The sequence below is a fragment of the Saccopteryx leptura genome, chromosome 5 (genome assembly GCF_036850995.1).
Source record: "Saccopteryx leptura isolate mSacLep1 chromosome 5, mSacLep1_pri_phased_curated, whole genome shotgun sequence".
Taxonomy (NCBI): Eukaryota; Metazoa; Chordata; class Mammalia; order Chiroptera; family Emballonuridae; genus Saccopteryx; species Saccopteryx leptura.
In genome coordinates, this window is record NC_089507.1 from 166,084,555 (window position 1) to 166,105,282 (window position 20,728).

General features: G+C 47.6%; 1 protein-coding gene across 1 annotated transcript; it reads right to left on the minus strand.

The window, feature by feature from the left end:
* Window positions 1-16,275: 16,275 nt before the first annotated feature.
* On the minus strand, window positions 16,276-19,450 carry LOC136406601 (regulator of G-protein signaling 9-like). The gene is made up of 3 exons (XM_066386583.1): window positions 19,431-19,450; window positions 16,698-17,252; window positions 16,276-16,472 (listed from the first exon to the last, which is right to left on the minus strand). The coding sequence occupies exons 1-3, from the start codon at window positions 19,448-19,450 to the stop codon at window positions 16,337-16,339; spliced, it is 711 nt and encodes a 236-aa protein (XP_066242680.1). The 3' UTR covers window positions 16,276-16,336.
* Window positions 19,451-20,728: the final 1,278 nt, after the last annotated feature.

Below are 20,728 nucleotides of genomic sequence, written 5' to 3' on the forward strand. Positions count from 1 at the left end.
CAAACTTATTTGACCAACAGGTGGGTAGGAAATAGATCTTTATTTCTTCTCAGCTTGATTTCTGTTATGAGGCCACTTCCACTGCAGGAAGACACTCAGTTTCATCAGTTCAGCCCCCTCCTTTCCCTGGGGTTGTGTCCAACTTCAGGGGCAGGGGATTGAAAAAGGAGAAGAGTAAGAATGGGGGAGGGGGAGGGGAGGAGGAGGTAGGAGGAGAGAACAAGGGGATCTGGGCCATGAATCTAGGCATTCGTCTAAATGGTTTGCTGCCCATTGCCTCTCACTCCCATCTGCAGGCCCCGGGGGGTTCAGTGCCTCTGCCATGTGGGTCCCCAAGAGAATGGGGGCAAGCCAGGGTGTGCCCTAGAGGCTGCTTAAGGACCCCATTATCAGGTCCTCCCCACAGGACATCCTGTCTCTGGGGCCAAAGGCCCTCAGGAATTGGCCTTAGATCCTTGGGTTTCAGCGCCTCTGAAGCACCCTCCATGTCCACACAGCCCTGGGCTGGCTAGCTCAGTGACAGAAGGCTCAGGGCCCTTCCTCAGGAGCCCTCCTGCTCTAAGCTCTTAGCTCTCCCCCTCACCCCTTTTCCAACATACCACTGCCCCTCCTCCCGCCCCCTCGACCCCAGAGAGTCTTTTCCTGGGGTGGGGCTGGGGAGAAGTTTATCCATCATGCCTTCTGATGTCTCAGCGCTAAGACCTTTCTGTTTTTGAAGCCTCAAACCATGACGACTTTCCTTTTCCACTGCTTTCTGTCACATCCCTTCCCTGAGGCACTAAGCTCCAAAGAGCAGAATTTAATAGAGAGGCTCATGGGTCAGGAGGAAGTTCAGCAAAGGCTAAAAGGAAATGCGGATACAAAAATATCCCTTGATATTTTAAAGATACTGTCTACACAGGCACACACGCACCAACCAATATGACATAGCCTTGTGACCTAATTTTTTCACGTGGAAATGTGTGATGGACCCATCCTGTATCATTATGATATCTTAATTGACCACATGCTATGCCATTGTATGTCGGTGCCATCCTTGACCTTACTGTCCCCAGTGTGGGAGAAATAGGTATTTCTACATCCTTATTCCTGTAAACAGTATTACAATGAACACACCACCAGCGTGCCACTCTCTTGCTGTGGGTTCAAAGGTAAGGACAAACACCTCTCTACATCTCCCTTTCTTGGCATTACCTCCTAGTATCGTTGAAAGAATTCAATGAGATAATACTTGTAAAGTGCTCAGCCAATACCCGTTGGAAAAAAGATGACAACAATGATTATAATGGTGATAATGACCACATCACTTCGTACAAATCCATGTTTCCTCACAATGAACTGGTGGGTTAAATGATATGTACATTTTCTAGAGAGTTCTTTTTTTTTTAAGTAAGAGGAGGGGAAATAGACTCCTGCATGCACCCCAACCAGGATCCACCTGGCCGCCTTTGTCTGGGGCCAACGGTCAAGTACCGAGCTATCCTCAGCATCTGAGGCCGACATTCAGACCAACCGAGCCTCTGGCTGCAAGGGGGGAGAGGGACAGAAGGGAGAGAAGGAGGGGGAGAGAAGCAGATGGTCACTTCTCATGTGTGCCCTGGCCGGGGATCAAACCCAGGATGTCCACACGCCGGGCTGACCCTCTATCCACCGAGTTCTGATAAATAATTTGATTTACCCTTCATACTCCCTGCGAGAGCCCCCTCCCCAGGTGGGTGCATCTATCTCCCGCCTGTTGTGTGTTGATTGCAAAGGGCTCTCAGCTGCACCATTACCCGGAGAATTGCTCTTGGCTTGTGGGACCCTCCCACCCAGGAAGGGCCTAGAATATTAGCTGGTCCCACAGGGCAGTCTGCAGCCAGTCGCTGACTGTCACAGGGCACAAAGGCCAGCCCCCTTGCCTTGAGGTAGGACCACTTGTGGTGCCACTGAGGCAGTGTGCCTCCGCTTGGGATCGAGCTGAGACCAGCCTGCAGCCAAGCAATACCTTTGCAGGGCTTCTTCCTCCACCTGCCTTCATCTCCTCAAAGGCTTTTCTCCTAAGACCTCCCTCAGTGTGCCTGTCACCTGGAGGGGAATCCTCTGTCTTCTCTGTTCTAGGACACGCTCCCATCAGCAGTGTGTGGGAGAGGTCGGGTGGGAGGTCATAGGTGCTTTATGCCACACGGCTCTTTAAAGATACCAGACAAAGAGCTTGGCAGGATGGGGGTGTGCTGGTGGAATGGGGCTCCTAGCCTGGATCACTGCTGCTCCAAGTGGGTGCATCCCTCCAAACACGTGTACAGGTGCCCTCTGCCAGAGAAGCCAGCAGAGTCTCAGGGGCAAAGTAGGAGCAGACAAGCCACAGAGTGACACACAAGCCACACAATGACATACAAGCCAGCATTAAGAGAAGATACACAGTTGTACTGTCCTTCACAAAGACAGGCTGGGAAAGCCGGAAAGCAGACCTGAAAGCAAGAAGTGGTAAGAGGGGTGGACAGGCTGGAGGTGGACACAGAGATGGTTGAGACAAAGTTCAGAATGGGACTGAGGAGCAAAATGAGCAGTCTGGCCCGGTTCACACACATCTGTTTAACAAGGACATTCATTGATGGGCAAAGCCCCTAATGCTTGCATAGTAGAAAAGATAATAATAATAAACCACCGGGTACTGCCTTTGGGTTGATAAGCCAATATCTTTCATCTTTCATCTTTCTCTCTCTCTCTCTCTCTTTCTCTCTCTCTCTCTCTCTCTCTCTCGTCTTTCTTGATGACTGAAGTACCCACTCTGTGAGGCCTTCTGCTCAATCCACACTGGTAATAGTGACAAGACTTTGATGTCCTCCTCATTCAACAGAATGTTGTTTAGTTCAAAGTGAAGAACAGAAGCGATTCTTTGCTTTTAAATTATTAGCTCCCTAAGTCTTCTGTAATGATATAGTTTGACTGAAGTGTGCAGTTTATTAACTACATAAAGACGACATTATCAGAGCGGAGAAAGGCCGCTGCAAGTTTTGCCTTTCAGCCTAGCAGCGGGGTTCTAGAGACTTTGATCTCAATCAATGCTAAATGTCTTTGTGAGATAGAGAGACAGCTGAAATTATCTTTGGCATGGCGGCAGCATCAATTATTCAAGCCCTTTTCCTTATGAATTAAAGTGTTCTTCAACTTCTACCCCACTTGTGGGTCTGGGTGTGTTTTTTTTCTTTGATTGTGTTTTTTTCCAGTTATTCCAGGAAAAGCACTTGGAATAAATCTCCGAGACTTTGTTCATCATACTCCAGATGACCTTTGAAAATCTACATCCACTCTTCCTTCTCCTCCTTCCCCTCCTTCCTAATTGCTCCCTCCACCCTCCCTCCCAGCCCTGGTCTTCTCTGAGGTGACCCCAAGGACTAGTCAGAGAAAAGGGGGGGGCATTGTTTCTATTTGGCTTCGTGCCAGAATGGTCAGCAGAGGCCAATGAAGTAGCCCCTTGATGAGAAGTGTTGGTCTGAAGTGGGATGAAATGGGGCATCTGCAGGCTGTTAAAAACCCTCCCAGTCGACCTAGGCCACTCCCTGTGCTGCCCAAGGAAGAGTTTCACTATAGAGCCGCCTTTGTGAACAGTCCTCCTAGTATACCCGCTTTCCAGGATGGTGATGTTCAGACTGCAGACTGAGACACTTATGAGGGGGTCATCAAATCACTTTTGTGGATCATGGGCAGCAGAATGAGATAGAAAATATCAGAATGCATTTGATAAATTAAGTAGTCTTTCTCTAAACTTTTGTTTCAGATGTGAGTGCACTGCATTACCATATGTTATCACCATGCCCTAGCTCCAAGAGAGACAGACCCTGAGACAAGGAGGTGGGGGTAAGTAGCTTATTTAAGGGGTAATTCCAGAAAGTATTGTTAGGTAGTGGTGCACATGAGACACAGGAAGGGAGGAAAGCCAATGACCTGTGTGTTAATGACTGAGTTACAACTATGGGCCACTGTAGGTCAGTCCCTCTGGGGACACCCTGAGAGACCCTGCAGAACATGCCTCAGAGGTGTCCCACCAATCATGAGGGAGCTGGAACGTTGGTTCACAAACGCCCCTCCTCCATTGGTCAGGGTCTCATCTGGCATTAGCTCCCTGGCACTTGGGATGGCCCACATGTAGACCAGGTATACCTCCATGGCCAGAGATGGGCAGTAGTCTCTGCCAAGAGATGACCATGATTTAGAATAGATAAAGTCATGGCAGTGAAGGTTAAAGAACATGGACTTTTTTGCCTGACCTGTGGTGGCGCAGTGGATAATGCGTCAACCTGGAAATGCTGAGGTCGCCGGTTCGAAACCCTGGGCTTGCCTGGTCAAGGCACATATGGGAGTTGATGCTTCCAGCTCCTCCCCCCTTCTCTCTCTCTGTCTCTCTCTCTCTCCCTCTCTCTCTCCTCTCTAAAAATGAATAAAGAAAAAAAGAAAAAAAAAGATTAAAAAAAAAAAAAAAGAACATGGACTTTTTAAAGTATAATACCCAATGTAGGTGACACAGGTGCTGAGAGTACTCTCCTGAAAGACAAATGATCAACAGCTATAAAGAGCCTTAAAATTTTCCCTCCCATATGACCAAGCAATCCTGGCTCTAAGAACTTTTTATAAGAAGCACCTATAAAAGTGAAAAATTTAAAATATCCTATATATTCAATAAAACGGGAATAAATAAATTAGGCTATATCCCTATAATTGACTATAATCCCATTATTCAAAATGATATTGAATATATATTGTTATGGAAGAGTTTTCACTACCAATTGAGTAAAAACAAAACAAAACAGGCATTAAACTGGATAAGAGTTATACAAGAACTCTCTGTACTATGTTGGAAACTTGTCATAAATCTAAAACTATTCTCAAATAAAAAAAGTTTACCTAAATATCTTGAAAAGTAAGTATTTACAGCACATCTAATTTCTATTTGACACACACACCTAGAAGAATACACCTGAAGGTGATCACAGTGGCTGTCTCTGTGTGGGGGGATTAGGGAGCTTTCATCTCCTACTTTTTACTTATCTGTATTCTCTATTTTTCTACAATAAATATGTATTGCTTTTGTAATAAAAAATAAATGAAAGTTACCTTAAATCATCTTAAATTTATTGTACATATTCTTCAAGATGAGCTTAGCAAAAGGGAAAGAAAGACTAGAGCAGGGGTCTCAAACTCAACTCAGCATGTGGGCCACAGAGCAATATCACAGCCATTCGGCGGGCCGCACTAGGTCTACAAAAGGCAACTGTTACGCAACAATTTTCTCACTGCAGTTGAAAACAAAAAAAAAAATCAGTACAACAAGCACAATCGTACATGCAGTTTACTCAGTGTCACAAAACGACCAGAAACTGTAGTTCGCATCACAACTGCTGTTAACTAAGCTAATATCTAGCTAGGATGCCAGAGAAATGAAAAATACAAGTAGGCCCCTAGGCTTACTTAATTTTATCCAAAATATTTTGAACTTCGTGGATTAGTCTGCAGGCCGCACAAAATTGTTCGTCGGGCCGCGAGTTTGAGACCCCTGGACTAGAGGCTAGAGGAAAATGATGTCGAGGGATGGTTTAACATTTTATTTTCATCTGTATCCTGGTTATAACATAATATAGTCTGATTATGTAGAAAATCCAAGTGTTTCAAAAAATGTATAAAACATGTCATAATCACACATAGTCTTGCTTCTCAGAAATGACCACTTTGGAGCAGATACTCTGGCTCTCTGCCAGAGTATTACCACGGGACTGTTCTACCTCTTCTGGAGGCTCCCCCTCTGGGTTCAGTGTGGTCTTGCTTCTAATCCCCAGCAGAAGATCTGCCCTCAGGCTACTGGAGCTGTTTGGTTTAGATGGGCAGAGAGGCAGAAGCAGCTGGGCAGATTCTGTGCAAAATAGTGCACAACACTATGGGGCATGACTTGCATTTCAGAGTTCCCATACAAGGAGACTGAAGTTATACTGAGATCACATCCCTATCTGACCTTTTCCCTTTCTCTGACCTGCTTTCCTCACTCCTTGACAGGGTTCTCCCAGAAGCACTTTTCTAACTAATCCCTTAACCACGAGTCCTCATCTCAGGGTCTGCTTTTAGGAAACCCTCCTACAGTGTTGCTGTTGATGCTTTAATGTATCTCCTTCTATTCTTTTTATTTTCTATACATAGAAAAAATGTTGTATGACCCTTAACACACTGTACTTTATGAAATATTTGGTTCTGATTTTCCCAGAAGTCATTGCTGAGAAGAATTAGTCACATGACTCATGGAGTCCATGGGATTAAAAATAAAAAATCATGGCTGGGGAGAAGCAGAGGTTTTTTCTGACATTGAATAAAAAGAAAAATCAGACCTGTGAATTGTAAGGAACCATCCTCCTCAACAACTTCCGGCAATGATCATAGTAACAAATTCCATAAGCTGATGGCAAAGAGCCAAAGTAGTGTGGTTAAGGGAAAGAGCTCTCTGCTGCTTTGATAAAATCCAAGGATTAAATTCAGTGTGTAATCAGGGATTGCACAAGAAAAGGCCTACAGGGGCAAGAAGGGTAATATAAACAAGGCATCATATAAGAAAAGTTACTGAATTTTGGATCACTGTCTTTTACCTAACCCTCTTACTAAACTCTGAATTAATTTAAATAATGTTAGGTACTTCTTATGAGTTTTCCATATATACAGTTCTATTAGCTACAGATAATACTTTTCTTCTCCTTTCTAAATCCTATCTCAACTCTTGCTACATTGTTAAGAAACAGTAAAATTATAAAGATGATAGTCAAATCAGAGTAAATATAATACATTCTGATATTGGTATAGAGACAGCAGAATGCTCTGGTAAAGTTTTTGTGACAATGTTATATAGGCTACAAATATAACTTCAGGGAAATATATCAAAATAAACTTTGTGTTTATTTTTCTTAAGTGAGAAGTGGGGAGGCAGAGAGACAGATTCCTGCAATCCACCCTGAAAGCCTCCTACTGGGCAATGGTCTTCCCATCTGGGGCATTGCTCCATTGCTCGGCAATCAAGCTTATTTTAGCACCTGAGGCAAGGCCATGGAGCCATCCTCAGCACCTGGGGCCAACTTGCTCCAACTGAGCCATGGCTGCAGGAGGGGAAGAGAGAGATAGAGAGAAGAAAGAAGGGGAGGGGTGATGAAACAGATGGTCACTTCTCCTGTGTGCCCTGACTGGGAATCAAACCTAGGACATCCACACACTGGGCCAATGCTCTACCACTGAGCCAACCAGCCATGGATTATATATATATATATATATATATATATTATTATTATTATTATTATTATAGACTGTATTGACTTTTATTTACACATCTGTCTTCTTAAGGAGACATTCCATTCTTCAAGGGAGGAGACAGTGTCTTATATATCTAGTGTTCAACCAATGTTCATGGCACTGATATTGGAATGAATGAATTTATGGCCTGGCTAATAAATTTCCCTGAAAATATATATTCTTTTAAATCTGTTCCCCAAATAGTGCCCTTTCCCTCTTCCTCCTACTCTCTCTCCACTGCCCCCCAATGTCCACATTTCTTTAGATTTCCCTATGATCTTACTGTGTTATAATCCAGACCAAACACTGTTTTCTCATCCTTGACCCTCTTGTACTGCAATGGTCACCCAAGTCCTGCTGCTTTTACCCCCTTCACCTCTCTCAAATCTCTCTGTTCCTCTCCTTCCCCTTTGCCACCTGCTTGGTTAAATGAACCTGTTTCCCATGTGCTGCCAGAGAGAAATTTCAGCCATATGCAAATTATATTATGTCCTTCCTGATCTGAAGTCTTTTTATGGCTTTCCGTTGTCTTCACAGGAAAATCTTGTATTTAGAATGGTTCTCATGAGCTGGATTTTCCCTCTCGCTTCATCCCTGGTCTCTCCATTCCTCACACCAGAGTCTGGCCGTATTAATGCCTTGCAACATCCTGAAAATATCAGAAGAGCTAAGGATCAAAAGGGCTGATTGTATTATAAGTTACTTAAGTTTTAATTAAAAAAATGGAAAAACGTATGACTAGTAAATAAACTCCCTTTCTTAATTCCTTTTATAACTTAGAATGGAATCATAAAAAGGTCTTTAGTAGCACAAAGTTTAGGAACCACTGAGATGCAGATGAAACATATATGATCATAAATATGTATGGAAGAAGGAAAAATAAGATTATTACTCGCTTGACCCTGATCACATGCAACGGGGCGAGAGGGTAGAGAGAAACGTGGAGGAAAAAGTTGTTCAACAATAAAGCATATTTTTCTGCATACAACTTTGGTGTGATATTACCAGGGAATATCAACTGTGTCTTGGGGAAAAAAAGGGGGAACAAACCGAAAGTCACTGAAAATGTGACTTCTCCAGATCAATCTGTAGAGTCAGCCTATAGGGAGAACAGACCGAGGGATAAATATTTAGACACATAAATTACGGGTAGGGCTGAGGCATCTCCCTATGAAAGCTCTTGTGACATAGTGTGACCACGCCACTCACAACCTCCCTGGGTGCCCTCAGTGGGCACTCACGCTCTCTACCCACCAGTGGGCCGTCAGTGCTGCCGGGAACCCTCTGCCTCCCTCCGGCCATCATCGCTGCCGCTCTCCTCCAGCTTCTGCTTTGGCATCTTGTCTTTCCCTCTGCTCTGCCCCTCAAGGCCTCAGCCATTCCCAGGCCTTCACTGTTCCCATTATGTCTACAAGGAGTCCACAGAAGCTACGTCACCATTCCTGACTCCTCTCCCAGGGACTCGTTTAGCATTTTCAAACTCAGCCAATCCCCCAGGCCACGCCCCCCTCCTCATTTCCAGCCCCATCAGATGGCAGCCGTCTCTCAGCTGGCCCTCTCCTTCCCTGTGACATCATGGTCTAGATCTGTTCAACCCCTCGGACTGTTTTCTTCTCTCTCCTTTCCAATCCCATTGCTGTCACCCTAGTGCAGCCCCCTCCCCTCTCCGGTCCTATGAAGATTTCACAAACTTACTGTTGCCTCTCTTCTGGTCCTTCCCAAACCCTGCCCCCAGATTTGTTTTCCTAAAGCATGGCTTTGATCAACTATTGTTCGACTTCAAACCCTCCATGGCTCCCCACTGCCTATCAAATTAAGTCCTTGCTCAGCGCAGCCCTGGGGTCAGCCTGTTTAAGACCTTATTTCCTACTGTCTCTTTCATAAGCTGGGCTCTTTGTGGTTCTTGAAGGCATCCCCTCCTGTTCCTGTCCATCCTCTGTCTCCAGCCTCTGTCATTGTTGTTTCCTCCAACCGGAAGGCTTCCTGCCCCCTCTCCATCGTGTCAGGAGAAACCAGAACTCATCTATGAAACCCCAGTGGCCGCAATGGAGTGCTCTGAAATCCATTCTCTTGATCCCATTCCGCGTTGTGTCACTGTTACGTGTATTGTACAGCTCAGAAAAGTCCTGCACAGCAGAAGACATGCAAGTCATTCTCAAGTTTCCAGCACCAGCCACACAGAAAGTCCTCATAATGGGAGTTCAAAGAGCCCTTAAATTATTAACGATGCTGAGACTTGCTGAGCCAGGCCACCTCGACTGATAAACCACTCTGTTCCTTCGCTCTGCTGCTAAAATCACACACGAACCCACTCATCCACACCCTCTGCTCACATCAGTGGGAGCCCTCGCATTCTCATTACAGACCCATCTGACGGCTCTCTCTTCAGACCCAGATCTTGTGCCCGGAGGGTGTCAGGCCAACTCCCCCAGATCAGAACCTCAGTCTCAGGGCTTAGCCGACTTCTGAGCGCCTCCTTCTCTGTCTTCCTGTTCTCAGCTTTCTGCTCCTCGGACCATCCCCAGGCCCAGGAGCAAAGCCAAAGCTTGACCCCAAGGCAATGTCCCCTCAGAACCGGCTCAAAAGCAAAAGAAACTCTGGCTTCCCTGAGATCAAAGCTCTATGCAGCCAGATCACCCGTGGCCTAATGCCACGCTGCTATGGCAACCTGAATTTTAAGTAGAGATCCGCAGAACCTGCCTCTGCCATTTCAGCAGCCCTGGAGCCAGCCTGTCCGGCGCAGGTACCCCACAGTGAGGACCTAGGATGCACCCGAGGGGCCAAGTCATTTTCTGGGGTCACACTCTTTAGCTGACACCCTGAGGCCTGATACAAGGAAGGGAGAGGTGGGTCCCACTATGTTTAATGCATTGCTAGGGAAGCGTGGGGGCACCAGCCGCCGCAGGGGCGGAACCCCACAAGAAAGCTGAAAACAGCTCCTCGCTCCTCTTCTGTATCTTCTGTAGCCACAAAAAAAGAAAGATGACTGACAGAGTAACCAATCCCAGGGACGTCACCATCTCTTGGGGAGATAAATCACACATTGAAACAACACAAATTGTTGTATTGTATTGTATTGTAACTGAGGTCATACTAATGATCTCCTCACTTCCTGGTCAGCTATATACACTGGGACCACTGCTAATGGTGGCCCCCAGCAAACACCCAAACCCCAGCAAGGCCAGGGTGCCCCACAGGAGACAGGCAGGGAGGCCCATGCCCTGTGGTCTCTGTGATCATCCGCACTGCCCTGTCCTCCCAGGCTTAGCACACTGGGCAAGGGGATAGGAGCCTCGGCGTGCTTGGCCTTGTGCCCTGCAGGTCTCTAGAAGACTGCGCTGGACTCCAGGCAGCCTCGCTGCTGAGTAAGTATTAGTACAGACACTGTACCATCATCAGTATCAGTTCTGGATGTGTGTGAGGAAAGATTGCCCTCACACATTCACGTTGGCAGAAATTTAAATTCGTGTAGACTTCTAACAACGCTGGTTGGCAGGCTGGATTGGTCTTTAAAATATGAACACTTTTTAACCCAGCGAGCCCTCTTTTTTGTTTCTGTCTTGGGGAGGCACTTTGCATCCACAAGTGGAGGTACACGGAGAGGAAGACACCAGGATGTTCAATACAACATTGTTTATTTCGTGGAACATTGGAAATGCCTTAATATTCAAACCATGAGTGATACAAGCATAAGGTATTAGTTTCCTGTCGCTGCTGTAACCAAGTTGCCAGATACTAAGTGGCTTAAAACAACAGAAATTTATTCTCTCACTGTACTAGAGGCCAGATGTCCAAAATCGAGGTGTCAGCAGAGCCATGCTCCCTCTGAAAGCCCTAGAGAATGTTCCTTCCTACCCAATTATAGCTCCTGGCAGCTCCAGCAATCCTCCACATTCCTTGGTTTGTAGCAGCATCACCAATGTCTGCCCACATCTTCATGTGGTCTTTCTTCTGTATGTCTCTGTGTGTTTTTTCCTTGTCTTAGAGGATTTCAGTCACTGGACTTAGAGGCCATCCTAATCCATTATTACTAATATTTCAGAAAAAAATCACCGTTAAGGTTTTTTTATTAGGACACTAGAAAGTTCAGATCAATAACTACTCTGAAGTCATTGACTTTTCATCCCGTTTCAACAAAAACACTAGAGATTCAGCCTGACCTATGGTGGCACAGTAGATAAAGCATCAACCTGGAACACTGAGATCACCAGTTTGAAACCCTGGGCTTGCCTGGTAGAGGCACATATGGGCGTTGATGCTTCCTGCTCCTCCCCCCTTCTCTCTCCCTCCTCTCTCTAAAATCAATAAGTAAAATCTTAAAAAAAAAACAACCCACTAGAGATTCATGAGAGATGTAAAAGTGAAATAATAAAAGGGCCACCAATGTACATTATCAACCTCAATTTACAGAATGACCTATATTACAATCAGGAGGTTTTTATCTTAATAGATTTTCCATTTTAAAGACTCAAACCCAAAACTGAGTGTGGTGCTGCCTTGGGTCCTGCACAAAGATGAAGTTAGACGTGACTCCTGCTCCTTAGAAGTTCCCATTGTGGAAATTTTTTGAGATGAGAGTAATAAGCCCTACAAGTAAAATTCAAGAACCATGACATAGTGACAGGGACCTGCACTCCAGTAGACCAGACACTTGGCTAAAAATCCAGGAGTGCCACGTCACTATGATCCTTCAAATCCTTTTTGCCTTGAAGCCCAAGAAGAAGGAGAGGACACCGAGGTTTAGCATGGAGAAGGACCAGGGCTCGGGACTCTGCAAGGAAAGCAGAGAACTCCATAATCTAGGTCAGTGGTCGGCAAACTCATTAGTCAACAGAACCAAATATCAACAGTAAAACTATTGAAATTTCTTTTAAGAGCCAAATTTTTTAAACTTAAACTATATAGGTAGGTACCTCATCAAGGTAGCACCCGCAAGTGGTATTTTGTGGAAGAGCCACACTCAAGGGGCCAAAGAGCCGCATGTGGCTCACGAGCCACAATTTGCCAAACAAGGATATAGGTCATTCTAATATTTCATTAATAGCATATACAACAGAAGCTAATGACTTGGGTCAAGTGTTTGGTCCCTACAAGGAAAGAACCTTGTACTCTCAAAATAGGTAGTGGCCCTGGCCAGTTGCTCAGTGGTTAGAGCATCAGCCCAACATATGGACATCCCAGGTTTGATGCCCCGTCAGGGCACACAGAAGAAGCAACCCTCTGCTTCTCTCCCTCATCTTCTCCCCTTCTCTCCCTCTTCCCCTCCTGTAACCAGTAGCTCAGTTGGTTTGAGCATTGGCCCTGGGTGCTGAGGACAGCTGTTGGTCCGAGTGTCTGCCTCAAGTGCTAAAAATAGCTTGGTACTAAGCATCCACCCCAGATGGGGTTGCCAGGTAGATCCCAGTTGGGGCGCATGCAAGAGTCTGCCTCACTATCTCCCTTCCTCTCACCTAGGGAAAAAAGGGGTAGCCATAGCCTGACCAGTTGTGGCACAGTGGATAGACTTAGAGCATAGATCTGGAATGCTGAGGACCCAGGTTCGAAACCCTGAGGTTGCCGGCTTGAGCGGGGGCTTATCCAGCTTGAACACGGGCTCACCGGCTTGAGCACAGGCTCACTGACTTGAGTGTGGGATCATTGATATGACCCCATGGTCATTGGCTTGAGCAAGGGGACACTGGCTTGGCTGGATCTCCCCCCTCATCAAGGCAGATATGAAAAGTAATCAATGAATAACTAAAGTGCCACAACTACGAATTGAGGCTTCTCATCTCTTTCCCTCCTTGTCTCTCTCTCTCTCTCTCTCTCTCTTGCTAAAAAATAAAATAAAATAAAAAATAAAATAGGTTGCCATAGTTTCCTGCTGGCTGAAATATGCTTAGTCCTTGTTCCCTGGGCCTCCAGGAACTGAATCCCAGAGATATTTTCTGTCAGCTCCTTACAGGGGTGAATGTCTTCTTCATTCTGTGTCTTCTCATTTTATGTGGATACTACCTCACCATGTTCTTTGGTTCTTTGGCATTTTACTGAAGCTAAGTGTTCTGAGATTACCTTCCTATGGCTCTGCCCTTCCCTATGACATGTTCCTCCAGGGAACTAAAGCTGTCCTTACCTGACATGATACACGCACACACAATCTGGGGCCAACAAGACTCTCTCAAAGCTCTTCTTTGCTTCAAGACCACCTTGTACATAAAAACAGTAAATATGCATCAAGTATTCACCGGGTACCAGCTACTGGTCTGAGTTTTTTTTACCTAAATTAGCTCATAATCTTCACACCCCTGTATGAGGAAATTATTCTCCTGATCTCGGTTTTATGGATGAAAGAACTGACTGAGGTTTTGAGACTTTCATAAAAGATTCAAGGTCACTCAGCTAGAAAAGGGTAGAACTTACATCTGACCTAAAACAGCGTATACCAGGCAGTGGGACATATTCTGCACACCTTCCCAATATAAGCGTGTTCTAACTCTTAGTTGGAAAGGATGCTCCCCAACCGAACTATGAATCCTTGACAGCAGGACCTCACTTCATTCATGAGGGCTTATCAAACGCCTCCTCATGAATCTTCTGTGAAACTCCGACAAGTGGATGGATGAAAATGTTAGGAGGAAATTAAACTTATTCCTCTACCAATTGATGTTCAGTGACTGGGGGGCGTACAGATTAACTGACAAAAGACAAGTTCACAGATTAATTAACAGAGATTAATGCCCAGATTAACAGGAAAAAAAAGGCAAAATTTATTCGCATGCCTGAGGGCTTACACAAGAAAATGATCTCTCCGCCCCTCACCCCCAACAGCTCTAGTGAAGGATTTCGATATCATCTTAATAAGAAAGGGGGTTCAGATTTCAAAGGAACACAAATTGTGGGAAGTAATTAGAAACAAGTATGGGAAAATAAGCAAAGGGTAGAAAAAGTGTTGATAGGTTTTGTTTCCGTAATTTCTTATCCAGGTGCAAGTAAGTGGTCCGTCTTCTTTCTGGCTGTAACCCTGCCCCCGGGGATGTGCGGACACTTATGGAGGCTGTATGTTTGAGAGGCTCTGCTTAAGTCAGCAAAAAAGGTTTAGGTAAGAGTTGTTCTCCTGTGACTGTTGCTTGTTCTGAGTCAAGTACCTGTCTCTAAACCCCTCTTCCTTCTGCTCCAACACAGGTCTTGGAATTTCTAAGGGGAAATCCCAGCAGTCTCCCTTTGGGGATCCCTGAGCCTGAGACGCCCTCTTCTGGTGAAGTGTGAGGAGGAGCCGGTGCCCAGAGCAGAGGGCCAGGCCTCTCAGGCCAAGGCGAGAGGAGATCCTCGCAGTGCCCAGCTCTCCTTCTGGGCACCCAGGGACCTCGGAGTACTCGACCCATACAGACTCCTTTAAAAAAATCCTTCTTCTTCTCTTTTTTTAGCAAATGAGCAAGGGACGGCACTGTCTCGTCTCAGACTCAAGGATTTCACAGCCTCAAGTGGGCCGCCACCAAGGGTCTCCTCCCCACGGGGCAAAGACATGACCGCCTCAGGACTCCTGGAGAACTGTTCTGCGTGCAGATTTTCAACAGAAGGGAAGTAAGCACATTCCTGACAAATGCGATGGAATATTAAAACGGGTTGTTTCCTAGCTCCATTCCTGCGGTGGCCCCACAGGCCGAGTACAACAGGAAGGTGCCGAGTCCGTGCCAAGGTTCAAATGAGTGCTTCACGTGGGCAGGAATAGCCTTGGCTGTGGGGAAGGCTGTTAAAAAAAAATCCTGGTCCTCTACTTCCAGAGATTCTGACATGATTAGACTGGGCATGTCCTGGGCAATGGGTCTTTCAAGGGACCCAGAAGATTCTAGGGTTCAGACTAGATGGAGAATCACCATACCAGTGACGAGGGGGATACACAGAGAAACCGTGTAAAACATATATTGGTCCCGAGATTCCCTCCCCTCCCTGGACTCCACTCGCCCTGCATGCCTCTTGCCTTTGGACCGTTAAGCGACAGAGACAGAAACTCCTTTGTGTTTGAATTTCCTTCCTTCTGGGGAGTCTTTGTCACTGCACTTTAGCCTGGACCTTCCCTAATCCAACCAGCGAATCCTGCAGGTGTTGGGCCTCGATCCTGGAGAGACACCTAGGCTTTGTTTCTCTTTAGGACCCTGGGGCCTTAGAGGTGGAGCCCCAAACAGGAGTCTGCAGATTCAGGGCCGAGACTCTCCTTATTTCTGGACACACTGGTGGCGGGCAGGCGAAGGGCATGGATGACTGCCTTCAATCTCGGGTGAGTCCTGCTTTGCAAACGAAGGCATCAATGTAATTGGCCGACTTATCTCCCAGGAAAGACGTGGCCTGTTTCACTTACTCTCTGGGAGAAAAAGCTCCTGACCCCTGGTGAGTGGCTTTCTTATGAGCCCAAAGAAGTGGATTCTGTACAATCTAAAATGCAGCACTCCTCCTGTAACAGAAGCATCTGTTTTCCTGCAGGGCCAGCAAGTCCAGGCTTTGGCCATGCACCTACCCACCGTTCATCTTTAGAAGTATGCAGGGAGATGACTCATCAGCCCCTACGCCTGGGTGCTGCCACGACCCAGGGCACCCCACAGCGAGCTCCACTGATAAAAGCATCAAGCACAAACCAATTTAGACAGGGAAGGAGTTCTTGGAAGTGACTCAACATCCCTTTGTCAAAAAATAAGAAAGACATGAGTTTAACTCCTAACTGCTCATAGATAACTAAGAAAATCAGACACACACTAACATTTTACTCCAAGCGACTCTTGCATGTTAACCTTTTATCAGTTTTAAGGCAGCAAGTAAAGTCATCTGACCCACATGCCTTTCTTCTGCCTGAAGGAAGGAAGGTCCGGGGGTAGGGAGAGAGCTGGCCACTGGGAGCCTAGACAAAGCACTCTTCCCCCAAGTCCACCCCGTCTTGTCTCTCAGCCTCCAAGTGTGATCTTAATGCACTTTGGTTCGAGAGCAAGAGTGTGTCCTGTGGTCCGACCCAGCGAAGTCTTCCAGGAGCACCTGCCTGGTCCCAGGCCCCGGCTCAGCCCGCCTGCCCCTAGGCCAGGCTCTCCCAGGGGCAGATGACCTCCTTCTTGTCTTCCCGGTCGCCCGACTCTCCTGTCCCAGAGTCCTCCGAGTCTATCAGGTGGGCTCCACTCGCCAGAGGTACATCCATTTTGATCTGGAAAAAGCTTCAGATGCAAGAGGAAAGCAAGTGTAGTGTAGGTGAACACCGAATGGGGTGAACCAATAGACATGCACACACACACACACACACACACACGCATGCACACACCAACATTGTGCACACATACACACAAGCACACACCCACGGATACATGCATACACACACGCATGCATACATCCAAAGACACATGTGCACACACATGCACAGCAAAATCCCTTCTGGCTCTTACTTTGTCACTCTCCTGGATCTCAGCTGTGGCAGCTGCTGACCTACGCCCCCTAGGGGCTGCACCTTCCCATGGGACACAGCAGGGCACTTGGACGAGAGCCTGGCAAAGACTGGTGAGGCTAAACAGCCTCGTCTCAGAAAACTGCTGAAGGACAGAGCCGTGCGGGCCTTGGGAGCGGCCCGGGGCCAGGGGCGGTCAGTGGAGGTCTCGCTGGTGTCTGCGTTGGAGGGTCCTTGGCGGGCACTGAATCTACCAGCCTCCCCCTTCTGCTCCAAACCCAAGGAGCTCTCCACCTTGATGGGCGAGGGGCAGATGGAGTTGCTAGGCCTCCGGATGAAGTGGGCTGGCGAGGGGAAGTGCTTCCTGGGGGAGCGGCAGGAGGGGGAGAAGGGGCTGGAAGGAGAGGGCGGCACACAGGCCCCGGTGTACACAGCCAGGTGGGGGCTGGGAGCACTGTGCTGGCCCGTCTGCAGGAGGAGAGAGAGAGAGCTCGGAGTGAGTTGAGTAGCTGGTCGATGGGCCCAGGGGCTGTCCTCTGCTAACTCAGCCCCTGCCCTGCCAGTGCCCGAAGCACAGGTCTGGTCTGGCTATCCTCTGGGAAGTTGGTAAGGGTGCCCAGAGCTACCTGTGGCAATGGCACAGCCGCACACAGACCTCCTGCCAAGGGCCTGTCTGTCCCCAAACCCTGGTCATGGACCCCAGAGTTGGGTACTTGCATCCCAGGGCACAGACTAGTCTTCTTCCGAGTCTGGGGTGCTGGAATGTGGCCAGGCTGAATTTCCAATCGCCCCTCCATTCAAGTCCCCCAGTGAGCAATGCTTAGTACCAGCCATAGGCCGTCACCCCTTCTCTATCCTTGGTCCCAACATAAGCGCTGGAGGCCTTTAAAGCATTTTTAATAGAGTGGCAGAGATAATGGGGAAAAGCCCAGCTTGTGCCTTGCTGGTTCCTCCACTCCTGAGATCTCCCACTTAGGCCTGAGCCCCTACCTGTGTCCCCACTGACCGCACCTGCGGGGTGGCCCGGACCCAGCCCTTCCCCGTGCCTCCCGCGAGCAGACCAGGATGTCCGGGAAGAAAGGCTGAGTGTGAAACCTGGACAAGCCAGGAGGAGGAAGCAGGAAATATGAGGTGAGGAGGTTACTCATTGAAAAGTGTCACAACCTCCCTGGGCCACCATGGCCCCAGTGACCAGGAGCATTGGGGCAGGATGGCTGGATCAGCCATGTTTTCAGCTGAAGAAGCCTGAGAGAACTCTGTCTGAACTGGAAAATTAAAATAGGAATTTTCAGGAAGGTTTCTGCTATCACCTCCCTTCCCTTCCCAGAGTCCTGGGCCCATTGGCCAGGCTTGGTTGTGTCCTATCCTGAAGACCTCCTCTGGTCACACACAACATCAAAGCCCAAAGTGAACAGACCTGAGGGTATGCTGGTCCTGGCAGGGAAAAGGGACCCCTGGGACAGTTGGACCAACACCCCCTCCAAGAGAGAATTGGCAATGACTTCAGTAAAGAACAATGCCCGAAACTGCCCCAGCCACCCAGAAGTCCTGCCTAGAGGGACCCGCCTGCCCCCGGGACCTGGGCACTGTCCTAGGGCTGAAGGAGGGCCGCTGTGGGCATTGAGAGGCGGAGTGCTCCTACAGCCTGTGGGCTGGTTGCCAGGTCACCTGAGTGGGCCAGTCCCAACCTGGAGAGGGAGGAGAGGGGACACACATCCAAGAACAGCTTTCGGAGGAAAAGAAAGGCCAAGAGGTCCCAAAGAGCTTTGCCGTGGGGTGGGAGTGGGCATCTTGAAGTTCAAGCAAGATTCCAGGTAGAACAGAAGCTCAGAGCCACTGATTCTGCTCAGATACCCACAGGTCTACAGACCAGACGTGGGCCATTGGGTTGTTATATGAGCCAAATTGCAGCTATTGTTAATATGCAGCGAGAACTTAGCAAATGAGAGATTCTGGGCTGAGCGCTCTGCATAGATTATTGCATTTACTTCCCAGAGCTACTCAGTGAGGGAGCTATTATTATACCTATCTTACAGATGAGGAAACTAATACTTTGAGAAGCCAATCCCCTGGGACATGCAGGGAAACGGTGGGGCAGGCTTTGAAGCAGGATGGCTGACTCCATAGTCTGCATGTGTGATGGCTAGCTGGCTCTCCCAATGTGACCTCCAAATCAGCTATATCAGAATCACCCAGGGTGCCAGTTACAAAGGCTGACCCCCAGCCCCACCCCAGACCCACTGAAGGAGAGTCCCTGGGGCATGTGATTTAGGAAAAGCATCTTCTGACACCCAAGGTCATCATTATTCTCAATAAGTTCGAGGAGCTTTGAGCTACGCTTCTAACCACCTCCTTTCTATGGGGACATATGTCTCCACTTAGGACAGTCTGCAAAGAATAATAACAGTTGGTGGCAGGGAGAAGCTGGGTCCTGACTAAGGGTTGAGAGACACTGTCAGATGAAAGAGCAGGGCCCTATAATTTATTAAGCATCTACTGTGTGCTAGGTACTCTGAGAATCTACACCACCCATTTTAGAGAACAGAATATTGAAGACCAATGGGGTTATTATCTTCCCCAGGTTCCCACATTGAATCAGTGAATGTGGAATGTAGAAATCCAAGGTGTCCCCCAAGATTCCTGTCCCTGTCCTTTGTGTGGGTGTAAACTGTGAATGTCATCGAGTTGCTCCCATGGTTAGAGTATGTGACAGGTGACTTTAAGAAAAGATTACCTGGGTGAGCCTAACGTCATCATGTGGACCCTTCAAATCTAAGTCTAGAGGCCAGAGACTAAAGTCAGAGAGGTCTGAAGCATGACAGGAATTCAGGGAGGGAAAAGCTCTCCACTGTTGGCTTTGAGATGGAAGCATTCCACAGGATAAAGAATTTGGACAGCTTCTAGAAGCTGAGAGAAGCCCCCAGCTAACAGCCAGCTAAGAACCAGAGCCCTCCATTCTACAAGAAACGGAATCCCACCAACGTGAATGAGCTTCTGGATAAGAACACGGACAGCAGGGCAGCACCTGAGTACAAGGCCCTGAGCAGAGACCCAGCCACGTCTCACCTGGCCAGCCGTACGCAACAAATGGTGGCTATTTGTGCTACTTGTTGGGTGACAACAGATAACTGATACAGTGACTAAATGAAATTTGATCCCATGTCTGTGTAACCCCAAAGCTCCTGCTTCTTCTACTGAGCCATATTGCCAACCCGTTGCCTATGGGGTTTGGCATCCTGGAGAGTGGACCAAAACTATGAAATAAGCTTTCTTATGAGATAAAGACACATCAAGGTGCTCCTCCCTCAACTAATTGACTGAGGACGCCCCAACCCCAGTTCATTAACTTGAATCCTACTTACTCAGAATTTGTGATAAACTCCTATTATAATTCCCACTTTACAGATTTTAAAAACTGAGGCTTATGAAAACAATGCAGGTTGATCAAGATAATACAGCTTATAACAGGATGAACCTCTCCATACACCCTTCCCCCCTCCTCCCCCCAATTCTGTGCCCTTCCCAGCCCCCGACTCCTCCCTCAGTGCCTTCTCTTTTCCAGGATGAATGACAGTAGAGTTGAGGGAAGTGTCCTGCTTCACTTACCTGGCCCCAGAAGTTCCCTTCTTTTGGGCACATTGCCATTAGCCCCCTGGTCGGCAAACTGCGGCTCACAAGCCACATGCGGCTCTTTGGCCCCTTGAGTGTGGCTCTTCCACAAAATACCACGTGCGGACGCTACCTCAATAAGCAATGTACCTACCTATATAGTTTAAGTTTAAAAAATTTGGCTCTCAAAAGAAATTTCCATCGTTGTACTGTTGATATTTGGCTCTGTTGACCGCTGCATTAGCCCAATTGGCCCTGGACACTCTAAGCAGAATTCCTTTTCTACCCCCTCCCACTATGACCTTGGCCACTCCCACAGCGGCCTGGGGCTTGGACTTGGAGACCCAGCTCTTCCAGCCCGTGCCACACCCACCGTTGGTATGAAGCAGCAAAGCAGTGGCATGCAAGGCACGTGGCAAAGAA

Coding starts and splice junctions, on each gene's coding strand:
- LOC136406601 (XM_066386583.1), bottom strand. CDS start 19,450: ATGACGTTAGGCTCACCCAG. Junction 17,253..19,430: donor ATGACGTTAGGCTCACCCAG/GTAATCTTTTCT, acceptor GGGCACTGGCAG/GGCAGGGGCTGAGTTAGCAG. Junction 16,473..16,697: donor AGATCCAGGAGAGTGACAAA/GTAAGAGCCAGA, acceptor TTGCATCTGAAG/CTTTTTCCAGATCAAAATGG.